At 45.1% G+C, this 17561-nt stretch overlaps 1 protein-coding gene and 1 pseudogene across 7 annotated transcripts in view; both read right to left on the minus strand.

Moving 5' to 3' along the window:
- Nucleotides 1–2716: 2716 nt before the first annotated feature.
- LOC101023977 lies at nt 2717–3577 on the minus strand (annotated as a pseudogene).
- Nucleotides 3578–10595: 7018 nt separating this feature from the next.
- The window catches only part of MAPK9 (mitogen-activated protein kinase 9), a 59134-nt gene continuing 52168 nt past the window's right edge, over nt 10596–17561 (minus strand). For 5 of the 7 annotated variants that reach the window (XM_003900638.4, XM_003900639.4, XM_031666689.1 and 2 more), the window contains 3 exons: nt 16850–16913; nt 15177–15248; nt 10596–13515 (listed from right to left, as the gene is read on the minus strand). In XM_003900638.4, the coding sequence (XP_003900687.1) occupies nt 13373–13515; nt 15177–15248; nt 16850–16913 (279 nt within the window). In that variant the 3' untranslated portion in view covers nt 10596–13372. Of the gene's footprint in view, nt 13521–15176; nt 15249–16849; nt 16914–17561 lie in introns of all 7 variants that reach the window. The other 2 variants (XM_009209718.3, XM_009209717.3) reach the window with 2 other exon arrangements.

Below are 17561 nucleotides of genomic sequence, written 5' to 3' on the forward strand. Positions count from 1 at the left end.
AGGACAAGGGGAGAGAGAGTGAGTGAGAAAGGAGAAAAGTGCTTTAACACTAACAGCACAATTTCCCTGATTTTCAAACCCCACCTTTTCATTTCGCTCTGGCCCCTAAACCCTGGGATGAAGCGAAAAGTGCCTTTGCCTGGATTTCAAGAACTGCCCAGGGAGTTGGCCGGGCAGAGTGGCTCACACCTGTAATCCCAGCACTTTGGGAGGCCGAGGCAGGTGGATCACCTGAGGTCAGGAATTCGAGACCAGCCTGGCCAACATGGTGAAACCCCATCTCTACTAAAATTACAAAAATTAGCCGGCCGTGGTGGCAGGTGCCTGTAGTCCCAGTTACACGGGAGGCTGAGGCAAGAGAATCACTTGAACCCGGGAGGTGGAGGTTCCAGTGAACCAAGATCACGCCATCACACTCCAGCCTGGGGAACAAGAGCAAGACTTCGTCTCCAAAAAAACAAAACAAAAACAAACAAACAACAACAAAAAAAACTGCCCAGGGAGATCATGGAGGCAGGCTGTGAGGGGGCGTCTGTGAGCACCCCAACTGCGTTCCATTCGAGAACAAGTCATGTGTAAACACGGGCCAGGCCAGAGAGCCTGATGCTTTCCTATGAGAGCGCCATGGGGTGGATGACCTTCTGTGCCCCTCCTCTCCTTCTCCCTGCTTTGAGCTCAGTGGAGTCCGACACTGAAGAGGAGGAAGTGACATGGGAGCAAAATGAGGGGCAGGGAAGGACCCTGTCTCCTCGTACCAGATATTGAGCTGTTGTCTCTCAGCTTCAAGTCTCGCTTCTATGCTTAGCCTCAGCTGAGCTACACATCTCTCCGTTGTCAGCCGAGTCCTTGTTGACCTTGCAAATGGGAGGTTCTAGGAGACAAGAAAGCTCTTCTCCTTCCCATCGTGCCCACTGTCCCGATGGTGGCACATCAGCAACAGCCCTGCACGCCAACAGGGGCGGCCGGTTCCAGACTCAGCTTCATTCTGCTCTTTCAGGACAGCTTCATCGCCGCTCCCACAGGGGCTACCACCAGCCTGGCCATACTGCTCCTCCCAGATCTGGTTCCCTCTCCGTGGGGCCCTTCTCTGAACTTTCAGGCTCTGACAAGCCCAGATTCTCTCTTCCCTTTATCCCTTAACCCCTAGAGGGTGGCAGCTGCCCCTTCAGCTATTTGTTACCTCAGTTTCCTTTTGGGTTCTCTAAGTGTTCCAACGTCTGTTTAGCCAAGTCCCCACATTCAATTCTTTGTTGAAATACCTAGTGTGGCTCCTGTGTCCCTGACTGGTCCCCACTCGGTGATCCAACCTGGTATCAGGAGTGGTGTCCTGGGAAACAGATCCTCAAAGATGGGGGATCTCAAATCCATAGTGTGATGGGCCAGTGAAGTGTGGGACTTTCCCATCCCTTATCTCCTGCTCCCTACTTTGACACTAGTAGGATAAAAAAATTCAAGCTAGTAATAAAAGAGAGGAGGGATAGAAGTGAAATATGGGGGCCGGGTGCGGTGGCTCAAGCCTGTAATCCCAGCACTTTGGGAGGCCGAGACGGACGAATCACGAGGTCAGGAGATCGAGACCATCCTGGCTAACACGGTGAAACCCCGTCTCTACTAAAAATACAAGAAAATTAGCCAGGCGAGGTGGCTGGCGCCTGTAGTCCCAGCTACTCGGGAGGCTGAGGCAGGAGAATGGCGTGAACCCGGGGGGGCGGAGCTTGCAGTGAGCCGAGATCGCGCCACTGTACTCCAGCCTGGGGCACAGAGCAAGACTCCGTCCCAAAAAAAAAAAAAAAAAAAAAAAAAAGAAGTGAAATATGGGGAAGGGAAGGAATATCCCATGTCACCTTCCCTGCCTTCCTGTATATTGAATATCCCAAGCAGAGAAGGGAGAAGATTTATCTGTGAATGAATTTGGCAAGTTTGAATATCACACAGCACGAGCCATTTTAATTACTAAACTGAAACGGAATTTTTTGCTTAGACTAAGTTTTCTCTTTTCTATGAGAGACCAGAAAGATCATGGGATCTATCAATGTTTTCAATCAATTGCTCCCCCACTAACTGTTAAGGAGTCAGGGAGTAAAATAAAATTGCATATTAATTATGTCACATAGGCCCTGCTTATTCAACATACTGGTTATACTAGATTTTATGTTCAAATTTACCTAAATAAGATAACACAAACAATTTAAAGCAGCACTGGGATTTAGTACAACTGTTTTTCTTTCAAAAAAGTCCTGTAATTTAGGAAACTTGAATACAGACTTGGTATTAACTTTAGTTTTTAAAGATATATACTGGAAAATTTAGGGGTAAAATTTAATGATGCCAATAAATTACTTAGTAAAGAAGATATATTAGTCAGCACAGGCTGCCGTAACAAAATACCACACACTGCATGGGTTAAACAACAGAAACTTCGTTTCTTTTTTCTTTTTTTTTTTTTTTGAGATGGAGTCTCGCATTGTTTCCCAGGCTGGAGTGCAGTGGCCGGATCTCAGCTCACTGCAAGCTCCGCCTCCCGGGTTCCCGCCATTCTCCTGCCTCAGCTTCCAGAGTAGCTGGGACTACAGGTGCCGCCACCTCGCCCGGCTAATTTTTTTGTATTTTTAGTAGAGACGGGGTTTCACCGTGTCAGCCAGGATGGTCTCGATCTCCTGACCTCGTGATCCGCCTGCCTCGGCCTCCCAAAGTGCTGGGATTACAGGCGTGAGCCGCCGCGCCCAGCTAGAAACTTATTTTCTTAAACAGTCTGGAGGCTGGAAGTCTGAGATCAGGGTGCTGGGATGTTCGGGCTCTGATGAGGACTCTCTTCCCGGCTGCCTTCTCCCTGCACCCTGTTTTGTTTTTCCTTTTTTCGTTTATTTTTTAATCTTTTATTTTGGTCTTTAAACTCATTAAAAATTTTTGTTTTTTAACAGAACAATAAACACCTTTATTACATGGGTGGAGACAGAAAGGATGAGGATTTATTTGTCTTTCCAGGCCCTGATTTTCCTAAGACAGAACTCTGACTCCTTGCCCTCTAGCACGTGGCCATCTGCCTGGCCACACCGTCCTGGCCTCGACGCGGTGCTTGCCCTGCTGGAGCTGCTTCTCCGGAGGCTGACTTTGGTATTCTTTTTCCTTTCATCATATTTCTTCTGAATTCTTTAGATCAGTTTTTGTTTAAAACCTCTTCCTCTTCAGGAATCAGCTTGGCCCCTTTCTTGCAGCCCAGGAGCAGTGCATGGTAGGACTCGTACCACCACGGTGTGTTGTCAGTGAGTATGACGCAGCTCTTCACCAGCGTCTTGGTCCAGACCAACTCATTATTGGACACACTGTAGACAACATCCATGACGCTTGTTTTGTGATTACAACACTCTGGGCCCCAGGAGAAACTCCCCACATCCAGCCTCAGGGCACAGTGTGTTTTGTGACTTCTCTGCACATGGACTGTGTGGATGTGGCGGGGGCCAATCTTGGCACTGGCAGCGGGGCACCCCAGCTCGTACTTCTGCTTCTTATGGTTAGGCTTTCTCTTGCCCCCGGTCTTGTGGTGCTTGTGCCAGCTGTCCCGAGAGATGCCATTCGCTCAGCGCTGGCTGGAATGACCCACCTGTTTTAATCTTAATAAATGTATTTAAGCCTTCGCTTACCAAATTAGGCACATAGAGTTTGTTGAGGCCACAGACTTACAGGAATTTCAAATTTTTCCTTACCATTTCCTCTGTCACCTAGATTGCTTAGTGTATTGTTAGTCTCCAGATGTGTAAGATATTATAAAATTTATTTTCAATTTTATCACATTATCCTATGATGTTGACTTTGGGATTTACTGAGACTTCCTCTGTGGACTGATAGAGGCAGTATTCCTGTAAGTTCCCTGTGTTGAAAAGAATTTGCCTGTTGGGTCTAGTGCTCTCTCTGAGCCCAGGTAGAGAGCTGTGGCGTTCCAGTCTTCTAGTTCTTTGCTTTTTCACCCACCTGACCTGTCCATTTCTGAGAGGGGTGCATTCAAATTTCAAACCACACTTTCTGGTATTTTGTTTCTCCTCATGGTACTGTGAACCATCATACACACACACAGTTAGTTATATATTATACATATACTACATGGTGCATGTTTTGTAATTTTATATATTGTTAGGTTTTCCATTTGCTCACGGCCCTTAACTCTTTTTGATTAGTGTGTTTTGGTCATTGACATTTATTTTAACTACTGGTATATTAGGGCTTATTTATGCTTTTATTTCATTTTTCCTATATTTACCATATTTTCTGATAAGAACAGACTTGATCTGTTACTTGATCTGTTACTTGATCTTCGCCAAAAAGCTAAGAAGCAAGGATGATATTTTCTTTTTCTCCCCTTTTCCTGACTGAATTTCCTTCTGGCCCAAGTAATGATTTTTATTTTTGTCTATCAATTTTAACAACTTTTTTTTTTTTTTTTTCAGACGGAGTCTCGCTCTGTCACCCAGGCTGGAGTGTAGTGGCCGGATCTCAGCTCACTGCAAGCTCCGCCTCCCGGGTTCACGCCATTCTCCTGCCTCAGCCTCCGAGTAGCTGGGATTACAGGCGCCTGCCACCTCGCCCGGCTAGTTTTCTGTATTTTTTAGTAGAGACGGGGTTTCACCGGGTTAGCCAGGATGGTCTCGATCTCCTGACCCTGTGATCCACCCGTCTCGGCCTCCCAAAGTGCTGGGATTACAGGCTTGAGCCACCGCACCCGGCCAATTTTAACAACTTTTAAAAATGTTAGGCATCCATCCCACAAACCCAGGTGCGTCCCTAATATCCTCTCACATTCCTCTGGTCTCTCTCTCCATGTTTCATCTCCACCTCCATCAGCAGAGTTGGTATCATTCTTGGAGCTTTATGAAGTCTCATGGTCCAGAAAAATGTCCAAAATTTCACGAGTTACTCCTCAGGACTCTCAGAAGCCACACTGACTCCTTAGTAGTTTCTCTGAAGTCAACACCAATGCCTTCAGCCACATGTAGGTAGCTCATTACAAATGCTATTATGCAGGCACATATGTACATGGCTACCTATACCTGTGTCTGTCTATAAAATACATGTGTATACATCATGTATACATGAAGTTAAGAGACTTTTTTTTTTTTTTGAAACGGAGTCTCGCTCTGTCGCCCAGGCTGGAGTGCAGTGGTGTGATCTCAGCTCACTGCAAGCTCCACCTCCCAGGTTCACACCATTCTCCTGCCTCAGCCTCCCGAGTAGCTGGGAGTAGAGGCACCTGCCACCACACCTGACTAATTTTTTTTCCTATTTTTAGTAGAGACGGGGTTTCATCATGTTAGCCAGAATGGTCTCCATCTCCTGACCTTGTGATCCGCCTGCCTTAGCCTCCCAAAGTGCTGGGATTACAGGCATGAGCCACTGCACCCGGCTGAAGTTAAGAGACTTAAAAATCTGGTTGCTTGTAAAAAATCAGTGGGGAAATTAATGACTACATACCAGTATAAACGCATGTACATACACATGCATGGAGACAGGATACAGCAGGTGGTGAAATAACATTTGGAGAATCTGGGTGAGGAAGAATTCTTTGTACTATTTTTGCAACTTTTCTTATTTCAAAATTAAAATTTAAAATGTAATGGGGTCAGCCAACAGGACACGGGACTCAGCTTTGAAGAGCTTCCCTGACTACAGTTTTGGCAAGTCAAGTCTCAAAAAGAGGAATGAAAAAGCCAGAGAAATAAGGTGTGATGCTGCCTGAGGCAGCTATGAAACCAACACCACATTCTGAGCCTGACCAGTAAAGGGAAAGAACAGGGCACGGGGCTGCCTTTTGCCTGAGGCTCACCTCAGGGCCACCAAACAGCCCTGGCTGACATGCGGGAGCTCTCGCTGACAGCAAACTGCCAGCACATGATGGCAACAGGACAAATTAAGGAAATCACTCTTCCCCGAGCCCTCAAAGAATTCTTGCTCAAGGCCAGGATTGTCAACTGAGGCCAACAGCATGTGACATGTGGATGAGGCACCCCCAAAGGAAGCCCACGTAGACAACTTCCTCTTCACAGGGAGGAAAATGTGACTGAGGGATGGCGGACTGGACTGTCATCACCCTAGCCAGTGGCCAATGTCAGCATCACTGGCCTGGTGTGATGGCTCATACCTATATTCCCAGCACTTTGGGAGGCTGAGGAGGGAGGGCTGCTTGAGCCCAGGAGCTTGAGACTAGCATGGGCAACAGAACAAAACCCTGCCTCGAAAAAACATGTAAAAATCAAAAATCAAAGTTTTAGCATCACTGACAGAGGGTTAAAAAGATATGAAGTGTCCTTTGGTGTGATTTAATAGAAAGGACACAAAATCACTTAAATGTATTACAACCAAAAGATGCAGGTGAACCTAGCAAAGCTTTATCTGTACCTTCCAGATTCCAGGAAATCCTGGGGATGGGAGCAGGTCAGGGCAAACTCTTAGAAGTGGCCACACAAAGCTGGAGGGTGCACACCCTGCAGCACAGCCTGCCCTGCCTGGCACTGTTAAGTTGGTTCAATGGAGGATAAGAAGATCCTTGGCCGGGCGCGGTGGCTCAAGCCTGTAATCCCAGCACTTTGGGAGGCCGAGACGGGTGGATCACGAGGTCAGGAGATCGAGACCATCCTGGTGAACACAGTGAAACCCCGTCTCTACTAAAACTACAAAAAACTCGCTGGGCGAGGCGGCGGGCGCCTGTAGTCCCAGCTACTCGGAAGGCTGAGGCAGGAGAATGGCGTGAACCCGGGAGGCGGAGCTTGCAGTGAGCTGAGATCCGGCCACTGCACTCCAGCCTGGGCGACAGAGCGAGACTCCGTCTCAAAAAAAAAAAAAAAAAAAGAAGATCCTTAAGGACACGACAACCAGAAAGCAGGCACTATGAATGCATGGGTGTTGACTAGGCCCTGGAAAAAAAGGCAAGGGATGCTCAAGGCGATAAACATCTGAAGTCACACCCAGTGTGAGCCAGGTTCTGTCCTGATGGAGACATTTTTGTAGTCATCAGGCAACAGGAGAGCTGCCTGGCGTCAGTTGTACGGTCCTTTGCGGCATCAGAGTCATGCAGCCTTCAAAACACATCACTTCTTTATTCACGCTGAAACAAAACAAGGCCACTAAGTGCCCTGCTCCCTCACTCACTCGGACCTGCGGACGCGGGGACAAAACTAGTCATGTTTTCTAAGTGGCCACAGGATAGCAAAAGTGTGGCTATCAAGGGGCAGGTGGGCGCTCACCACCTGCCCCTCTCAAGTAAAAATAAAAGAAAGCACTCTGAGATCCAGGGAGGGTGCCAAACTCATTTCTTTTTCTTGAGATGTGACTAGTAAGTGGAGCAGAGAGTGACGCTGAAGTGCATTCATGCTTTCCGTGACCCATCCATCAAGCTCCTTCTCTGTGACCTTGCGGCTGAGTGATGAGGCTGCAGAGCTGAACTGCCCTGCTGACAGGGAGACAACAGCCACGTGGACATGTCCTGTGTCCTGATGACTGCCTGAAGGTGCTGCTCATCACCAGATGAAGGTTTGGGAGACACGTTCATGCCATTGGACCACAGATGTCAAGTTAGGAGAGAATGTTTACGACGATGACAGAACTGGGATTGACTGCAACACCACAAAACTCAGGAACTGAGATGGGCCTAGACCCAGCGTGTGACATGGCTGTCGAGACTAAGGCCACCCGAGACTGTGTTAATTAATGGGGGCCCTTAGAGGGTGCCCTGCTCAGGCTGTATCTCAAATACTGTGTCTACTTCTGGGCCCATATTTTAGGGGTGCAGCTGACAAGTGGGTCCCCAAGGTGGTGAGGCTCTGGGGGATTTTATTGTTAGAGAATGGGTCTCACTCTGTCGCCTAGGCTGTAGTGGTCTGGTCAGTGCTCACTGCAGCCTCACACTCCTGGGCTCAAGCCATCCTCTTGCCTCAGCCTCCCCAGCAGTGGCGGCTTTTTCATAGGACAGAGGGTTGGATGAACTTTTGAGTTTAACACAGAGAAGGGAAGACTTGGAGCTGACCTTTCCAACTAACACGTTAAAGCCTGCTATTAAAAGCAGGCAGACTTGCTCTGTTTTGCCTAGAGGAAAGGTCTAGGGCCCAAGGGCAGAAGGGAGCCAGGCATCAGTTCCATTTAAGAAAGAACGTTCCAGCAGTTAAAAGTACAAACGATTCAGTGGGAAAGGAATTCCCTTCTTGTGAACAGGGGCTGGGTGACCAGCTGTGAGGAACTCTTCAGGTTGAGTCCTCCTTGAAGGGGTGTGACGCAGAGAGCCCCCTGTGCATTCCACTCTAGATGCGCAAACGAAGTTCACTTCAAAGCACACTTAAAAATGTGTGAATGAAATTAATTTCAAAGCACATTTATAAAAGCTGTAAGAAAATCACAGGGAGTTTGAGGGAAGAGGAGAGAATATATTTTTGGAGAATCAATTTAAAATACGGTTTTAAGTGAAAGAATTTATTTCAAAGCTCAGCACAGAACCACTCCTTTAGGAGACTGTTTAATGATAGCTGTGTCTTTGTACATTTCCATCTAGCTCCTGAGTTCCACGTGGAGGAAGTGATGGAAACTACCCAGTTCACTGGAACAAAGTTGTCGTCTTTTCTTTCTGCCATCAAGTAAGAAAACAAGCAGTGCTGGGGCTGAGTGACAATGCCCTGTGCACACCCAAGATTTGTGTACAAACGAGTCAGGCCCAGCAAGGGCAGAAAAGGCAGCAGAACCCTCGTGAGGCTCCGCTCCCTGAGAACACGAAGCATCTAGGAGCTGCGTCTAGAAAGGGGCTTTTCGGCTGGGCACAGAGGCTCACGCCTGTAATCCTGGCACTTTTGAGAGGATGAGGCAGGTGGATCGCTGGAGCTCAGGAGTTCGAGACTCACCTGGCCAACACAGGGAAACCCCATCTCTACTAAAAACACAAAAATTAGCTAGGCACGGTGGTGCATGCCTGTAATCCCGGTTACGTGGGAGGCTGAGGTACCAGAATCGCTTGAACCTGCGAGGTGGAGGTTGCAGAGAGCCGAGACCACGCCTCTGCACTGCAGCCTGGGCGACACAGTGAGATTCTGGAAAGAAAAAGAAAGAAAAAGGAAGGAAGGAAGGAAGGAAGGAGGGAAGGAGGGAGGGAGGGAGGGAGGGAGGGAAGGAAGGAAGGAAGGAAGAAGGAAAGAAGCAAAAGAAAGGAAGAAAGGAAAAGAAAGAAAAGGAAAAGAAAGGAAAAGAAAAGAAAAGAAAGGGGCTATTCACATGGTATCCACTGAGGTCCAGGGCTCCTCTGAAAGCTTGGCAAAAATTCTGTGCTTATGGCGTTTTTCTTGGGAGAAGGTCACAGATGTCAGCAGATTCTCAAAAGTGTTTATGACTAAAAGAGAAGAGTGAGATTTGCAAGAACGCGCTGCCCACAGGGTCAGGGCAGACCCACCGCTCCTTCTTGGTGCTGTGAGGTGCCCTTCTCTCTCGGGCGTACGGCTTTCTCACTGTTGTAGGGTGGGGGGTTACACAGAATGATTCTGGATTTCCCTTCCAACTCTAAACACCATGGAGGAGAACTGAGGCAGCAAACACTCGTGCTCACAGTGACCCTCGGGAACCACGGCCTTGGTCGTTCTAACTGCAGAAGAGCATGTGGTCTCCAGGCCTTGAGGACTCAGCCTGTGACCAGCTCCCAGGGGCTGAGACATGCATCTCCCTTACATAACGGCTACGTTCAGCTCCAAGCAGATGTGACTGACCACTCTGTCACTGTTATTACTGATTTTGTTACCAATTTTCCTGATTAAAACAATATTGAAGAACTGCCTTATTGACAAAGGTAACCACCTTATGCTTAAATTCACATAAGTAGCCACAGAATCTTCCAGATAAAGCAAGTAGCTAATTATGAAGTTATTTTGAAATATGGGCACTCTCCCTCCTCCCTGAAAACCCCCACCCCACCTATGTGTATTACTTCAGTCGATAAATAAAAAGCATTTCAGTGCTGCCTACAGTGAAAGAGGGAAGAGGGAACAGGACAGAGAAATGGAACCCAGACCCAGACCCCAGTATCTCAAGAAACACCTTCCTTCTCGCGAGACCTTTACAAACACAGCTGACACGCATCTCTCTGGAATGATTCTAGTCCTTTTAAGCAGACAAAGGAAATTGAGCCACTGAGTGTCCTTCTCCTCCTGTGGTATTAAGTACTGAAGCCTAAAGTGCTTCAAAAACACACGTCAGATGAACTTGGCTCATCCCATGCAAAGCCACAAGCACCATGAACGACGTTAAGTCATACGACTAAGGCTGACTGGCGGATTCTCCTGGCCACGCCTCATGAGAAAACAATTACACCAATACTGTGAACCGTGCTTGTGTATTGGTGACGTCAAAACTTACGCCATTAGTTTTGAAAACACAGATTTAGGAGTTTGCAGAATATTTTCAATAAGAGAACAAACAGCAATGTTTCTGCCTTTCATGTGAAACCTCTTGCTAATATTGATCAAAGGCATGATGCTTTATCATCTATCTGTTTCATGTTAAATCTGTCATCAGAGATGGTGATGGAGAAATTATCTAATTGTCATTTAAAAACACACAAAAATTGGACATGCTATACATTTATCTTTTAAAATGTAGTCTGTATTATTTTCACCAACCAAAACACACATAATATATTTTATTATAAAACATTAAGCAATGTTACTTTTGAGATATGCAATCTGAAAGGTCACATTTGTATTTATTACCAGAGGCGTTACATTAGAAATCAACCAGACAGACTCGTACGTCGTTATCGTGACTTACACAGCATGAAATGCGGGTTGAAGCAGCACCCACTTAGTGTTTCGGACACGGACCTGGTGTGGGCAAGGGGCCCTGGAAGAGGGCTTCCCCTCTCCGCACTGGGGCTCTGCGTCTCACATCTCAAAGACCAGAGCAGAGCCCTGTGTCCACTCCAGGCCCACAGCTGACACAGTGTGCACAGCCAGTGTTTCTAGACTCTCTCCTGCTCTGACAGAACTCGCTCTCTGGACTCTGCACTTGAAATTACGACCTGAACATGGGGGAGACAGTCATTTCCTTCTTGACTGAAAACCAAGTCAACAAATGAAACAAACCTAGTCTAAATTCCAGGATAATAATAAATTACCTGGTTTATAAAAATACATGTCCAAAATAGTTACTTCCTGGGTTGTGTACAATATAAATTACAAAAATAAAATAGAAAAGATGAAAAGTTGAGCACATTTTTCAGTTCTTTAACCAACACCAGCATTTTCCCATAGAGATCAGTGTGAAACCATGTGTGTGGCACCAAGACCCTGGCAAATCTAGGCTCAGGAGGGAGAGCCCTGAAGCTGGGTGAGGTATTTCTGTGGAGCCCTGTGGCCTGTCCTGGGCACGCTCGCCTCTACCTGGTGGAAGACGGCCTTTCCAGGAAACCCTCCGCGCCGTTCGGGCTCCATCTGTGGCAAGTGGCTCGCAGAGTGCACAGCGGAGCGAGCGAGCAGAAGGGCACCTGCGGGCGCCTCGTCCCTGTCCACGTCTCCCGAGGAGGGAGCATCACACAGTGCAGGGCAACTCGTGCATTTTCAACCTCTCCCTTTTGTTTTTCCTTTTAAAGATAGATTTAGTGAAGTCTTTTAAAAGAATATGTATTACAGAGAAGATAGATAGACAGCCATACAATAGGTGTTTCTGCCTCAATCCAAGTTATTATTACCATTTTGTATTTGAAAGTGTCTAAATGACAATATAAAAGAACTATTTCTTATTTCAATATTAGTTTTGCTAATCAAGGGTTCCAGTTTCCAGTGATTCGACCAACCGACAGGACATAACGGGTGCGGAGAGAGCCATGCACTTTAGATCATATCTAGAACCCACTTTCTCATCACAGTTCCTCCTCAGAACAGAGTCTAGAGAATGTTGACCGAAAAGCTTCCAAAATAATTGAACACAAGATATGAATCAGCAACAAAACAAGCTCAAGGGAAAAACACGGGCACAGGCAGCAAAATGTGATCGTCATAGCTCCGTTTCTGCAGTGACACTTAACACACTCGGTATCTGAATGAGTTCTGAATCATTTACTTATCGGAAAGTCTCAAAGTATCAATTTCAGGTGAGCAGTTTTAAATCAGAAAATATTCAATGGTTAATCATTACTCTTTAAGTATTTCCTTCATATCCTCTGAAGAGTTTCCCAGAACATTCACAGGTTTCCCTTGTGAAAAGGAATGCCCCCAAACAATGGAAAGCAATAGCAAAAAACAGGCATCTGAATCAGCCTGGCCTCTGAAAACAGACCAAAGAGGAATTTATCCACTTTCTTCCAGTAAAGAAAGAAAATCAAGAACATGGTATTGGCAGAGGGAAAGTGAATGAGGGAAGGTAAGTAAAGGACCCAGGTCAGTCTCTGGCAAAGGAAGCACTTAGGAAATGACTGCAGTGGTCTCTCGGGACCATTCTGTAAGATTCTACTCCAGCGTTAGGCCATGGATGCAGGAATCTATCTGCCATCATCTTATTAAGAGGGAGTGTTACACGCCTAACAAAGAAGGTGAAGTTCTAGGTAGAATTTTAAATTCATAGTAAGTCTAGAAGACTAAGAAGAAAGAGATAAGGTAGCTAGGATTTCAAGCAGCACTAAGCAAAACTTAAAATTTTATCGTGCAGTAAAGCTGAATGTACAATCATCCCAGACAAGACAGTTTAAAGAAAACAAGATGTCCACATGAGTGTCTTGGTTTTAGCCGTGATAATTCTCAGCCCCAAACATCACAAATTTAAGAAAAGCTATATATTTTTATTTATTAAATAGATTTAATTACTATGTCTTCTGAAATACAAAAGATAGAATAAATCATAGCACAAAAGGGAATAAGATATGATAACATCATGACGGCCAATTAATACACATAAATCAACCTTTTCTGGACAGACACCAAATTACTTAAGAGGATTAAGAGATAACTTCAGAAGCAGCACTACCTGGGAGATTATTTGGCATTTAAATACTGACTTCCAACGTGCTAGGTGGGCAAGTCCAAGCAAGCATCTGTGGTCACATGCACACGCCTCTCAACGGTTACGGATGATGAGAAACTGTCACTATTAGCTTGAAACAACCTCACCTACTCTAACTGCTCACCTGAAATGATCCTGAACAAAATCTCTACAAGTGTGGCTTGCACTTTTTTTCTTCAGACATATTCTGCCTCATTTTATCATCTAAGCAGGCAATCCTATTAGATCTGAGTAGGGGCAAGGCATTGTGTTTCGTACATGCAGAACATGGAGTTTTCTATTTGGTTCCATCAACTCCCAAGCATTTCAGGCCCATGGAGGTGAGAGTTCCTTCAATGATGACAGGTTTGCTATTTCTAACTTATCATCGACAACCTTCAAGGGGTCCCGTCGAGGCATCAAGACTGCTGTCTGTGTCTGAGGCCAGTGTCTGCTCAGTGGACATGGATGAAATGTCATTGATAGATGAAGACTGAGAAGGAGTGGCGTTGCTACTTACTGCTGCATCTGTGCTAAGAAAACCAAATATAATAAAATCTGAGGCACGACATTGCTGCAAATCCAGGCAACGAGACTTCAGGCCATTTCTCGGCTCTGTCTTTTTGCAGTTTCCCAATCCTAACTATGAGCATAAACAAGAAGTTAGTCAGCTGGATTTTCTGAACTTTTTTCCTTGAGTCTTTCTTTGGGCCCAGAGTCCCATATTCCTATGTCTTTCCTTGCAAGATTCTTCTTTTCTTCTCAGTGGCTAAACATATATGTGGCCATGTATAATCATGTTAGCTACTTAAAAAATAACCGCTGCTTTCAAGCAGACATCAAAAGGAAACAGCTATATTTATCTGAAAATGCAGTATCACAAAAGCTTAAGCCTGAATCGAATTCAAGTGTCACCAGACACTTGAATTATAACAATTTATAACATAAACACTAAATCTACAGAAAAGAAAGCATCAACATTCAAATAAATCTTTTGCAATAAAGACTATATACTAGAAAACGGAAAAAAATTAGTGGCCTCGTATTTTTTATTGTTTTGTACCTCCAGAAAACTGACATTTTAATCTTTTAAAGCAAATGAAACTATTCTACTTCCTACTATCTATATTTTAGTCTGGTGTGAATAAAAATACAACATGCAGACTCTCTGAGATCGACGTCTGCAGTCATAAATTTGTGCTTAGTTAACAAGCACTTAAGTTCTTGCTGAAGTTATATAATCTCTAGATGCTTGACACATACGTCATGTTGAATATAAAATTCAAGAATAAAAAGTAAGCTGTGCTCTCTGCACATCCCCACGCGTGTGTGCTTTCCAGTGGGAGTGGGAGAGAGACAATAAATATAACTTGAGCGTTTCATTTAGTAAACGGGAAGAATCCTGCAGACGTAAGTGAATACCACTAATATCAGAGTCTCTCATAATCGTATAACCACCCGGTCAGCAGGCTTCCACCACTATCAAGATCGGCAGATCAAGTAGAAAAATGGGAGAATGATATGAACAATTTTCTCAAGAGAAAACCAAATTCTATTTTACTTAGATTGGCATTTTGGGTGGGACCAGTACAAAGGGTTATCAACGTTGAAAAGGCTTTAAATTCCATTTCATCTGTAAATGGACGTGACAGCAATCATTGCAAAGATGAAAGAGAAATGTTTATAAGGAAGTTCAGTGCCTGGCACATCAGTAAAATGCCATCCACCACCCCCTTCACTATGACAAGCCAAAAAGGGTGGCTATTCATACAGTGGTTTTTAAATCTGATGCTAGCCAGGCTGGCGTTTCACATGCTGCTGCCATTTATAAAAGATGAATAGGGAAAGAGGCCAGGTGCAGTGGCTCACGCCTGTAATCCCACCACTTTGGGAGGCTGAAGCGGGCGGATCACGAGGTCAGGAGATCAAGACCAGCTTGGCCAATACAGTGAAACCCCGTTTCTACTAAAAATACAAAAATTAGCCGGGCGTGGTGGCACGTGCCTGTAATCCCAGCTACTTGGGAGGCTGAGGCAGGAGAATCACTTGAACCCGGGAGGCGGAGGTTGCAGTGAGCAGAGATCATTCCACTGTACTCCAGCCTGGGTGACAGAGTGAGACTGTCTCAAAAAAGAAAAGCTGAATAAGGTAAGAAAAATATCATACAATCAATTAAAACAATCACTAACCTGAAGGCTGATCTTTTACAACACCATTCTTGCTTCTTTCTTCCCAATCCATGACTTCTTTGTAAATTAGCTCTTTAATAAAAATACAAGTTAAAATGCCTAATCAGTTTCTAAACAGTTTCATTGTATCTCTAAACTCTGCTTCCAAATCAACTGGAACCACTCCAAAGGCACTGCGATGTGTTATTTTTAATTGTAAGATAAGAGTCAATTCAGTAATAAAGTCTACGTGGACCAAAATATTCATGTTTTGATACATTATATCTTTTCTTTTCTTTCTTTCTGTCTTTGGGTTTTTTTTTGTTTTTTTTTTTTGAGACAGTTTCATGCTGTCATCCAGGCTGGCGTGCAGTGGCACAGTCTTGGCTCACTGCAACCTCTACCTCCTGGATGCCTCAGCCATCCAAGTGGCTGGGATTACAGGTGTTCACCACCATGCCTGGCTAATTTTTATAGTTTTTGTAGAGATGGGGTTTCGCTGCGTTGGCTAGGCTTGTCTTAAATTCCTGGCCTCAAGCCGTCTGCCCGCCTTGGCCTCCCACAGTGCTGGGATCACGGGTGTGAGCCACTGCGCCTGGACTACATCCCATCTTTTCCATGCAGCTAGTAAGGGAGCAAAACGTGGGGTGGTTCTGGATCCACAAGGGGCTGTATGAAGTGGACTGGCTCCCACAGAACACTGTAAGGGATTGGATACTCTCACACCCATTTCAATATGTTTCTCTACGTAGTTACTTGGGGTTTTCCAAAGGTAACCGGCATCCACATGTGGGCTAGGAACCCCCGACACTGGCCAGAAATGAATCCACATGCCTAAGTCTTTTCCTTGTTTCAACTTCAGTTTTCTTCAACTTTCATTTGTAAGAAAAACTAATTACCTACTAAGTAAGTGATTAGGGATTCCTAAAATTTCAGTATTCATAAACCAGCATCAGCACGTTGCAACCATTTACGGAGGCCAGTGAGTGTGCTGTGAGCGTGCACTGCTGAGCACAGGCTCACACAGGCAACCGGCACTCCAGGAGGGCCCTGGGGCAGGACCCACCCTCAGTGCTGACTCACTCTGACTGTGGTTCTCAGTTACTACTGATGCCGCTTCTTAACGAAGAATTGTCAGGCTGACCTCTTCATTATAGGTGCAGTTTGTTGTGGGTGGTCTGGTTAATCTTACAGTGGTAATAATACCTATTTGCATATTTTCAATCTGCAGTTTCCCCCAAACTAGATTTTAAAACATATGTACAACTACACGGCTTAAAAAAAGCAGGCCGAAGTTCACAGGACCCCAGCCCTGGCTCCCCATTTCTGCACACACTGGGAATTCTATAGGTAACATGCAGCCTGTGAACTGGTGTCACTGACAATTTGCAACATGTTATCAATGTAAGTGTGATACAATTACTAAGCTCAGTTTACAAACCCATATGTGAAAAGCCATGAAAAAAATACTATTTTTCCCTCTTGAAGCAAATGATAAGAAATTGATACATGTTCCTCTCTAACTCTGTTCTCTTCAAGTCCTTTTTCTACTGGAAACTGGGGAGAAAGAGGCTAAGTGGGTCGCAGCGTTTCTTGCCCCTTCCTGAAGGGAAATGTCACAAAATGAAAAGCCTCTGCTTTACAGGACTGGAAGAAATGTCCTAAGCAAGGATCAAAATAAGCTCCATCTTTACCTTTCCATTCTTCAATTGCATGTTCTCTTTCTTCCAACTGGGCATCATAAATCTGAGGTGGTGGCTAAAAATTAAATCATATGTAAAGTCAATAGTAATGCCTCAAAAAAAATGAGGCACTAAAAAAGGTAAAATCACTTGGAAGACTTCTAGTCTATTTATGATATGGATTTAGTTTAATTCAACACATGGTTTAATAAAGATTTGTCATGCGATATTGGATCAGCTTTGATCAAAATAATTATGAAAAAGTTAACCAAAAAAGAGTTACTATGTTCCTCTTAATAATCACCTGACCTCAAAACACAGACATCTGCCCATCACAGGCTGTTTCCCGAGACCCATCATGGACAAGGCATTGTGCAGGCAGCTACGGAAGGTACTGCTGTTTCTTAAAACAAATTTTACATGTTCTTCATGTGAGAACTCCCAAACCCAAAGTCCAACTCATAAATGGACTGTTACAAAAGTCTGCTTATAAATTGGATTCTTTTTATATAAAACAACGTTTAAACTGATGGCAAAACCACAGGCCATGCCATAAACATGTGTGTCACTCACGGCACGAAGGAAGCCCACCACTACGCAGTGATCTCCCTCACAGCTAAAGCTCACTCACACCAGCGCTGACACAGAAACACGCACGTGAGCACCGAACTCAGAGTGGAGCTCCTCCAGCGGGGGAGCCAGGAGGCACAAGGCCTTTAGGGAA

This window comes from Papio anubis, chromosome 5, assembly GCF_008728515.1.
Source record: "Papio anubis isolate 15944 chromosome 5, Panubis1.0, whole genome shotgun sequence".
NCBI classification, from domain to species: domain Eukaryota; kingdom Metazoa; phylum Chordata; class Mammalia; order Primates; family Cercopithecidae; genus Papio; species Papio anubis.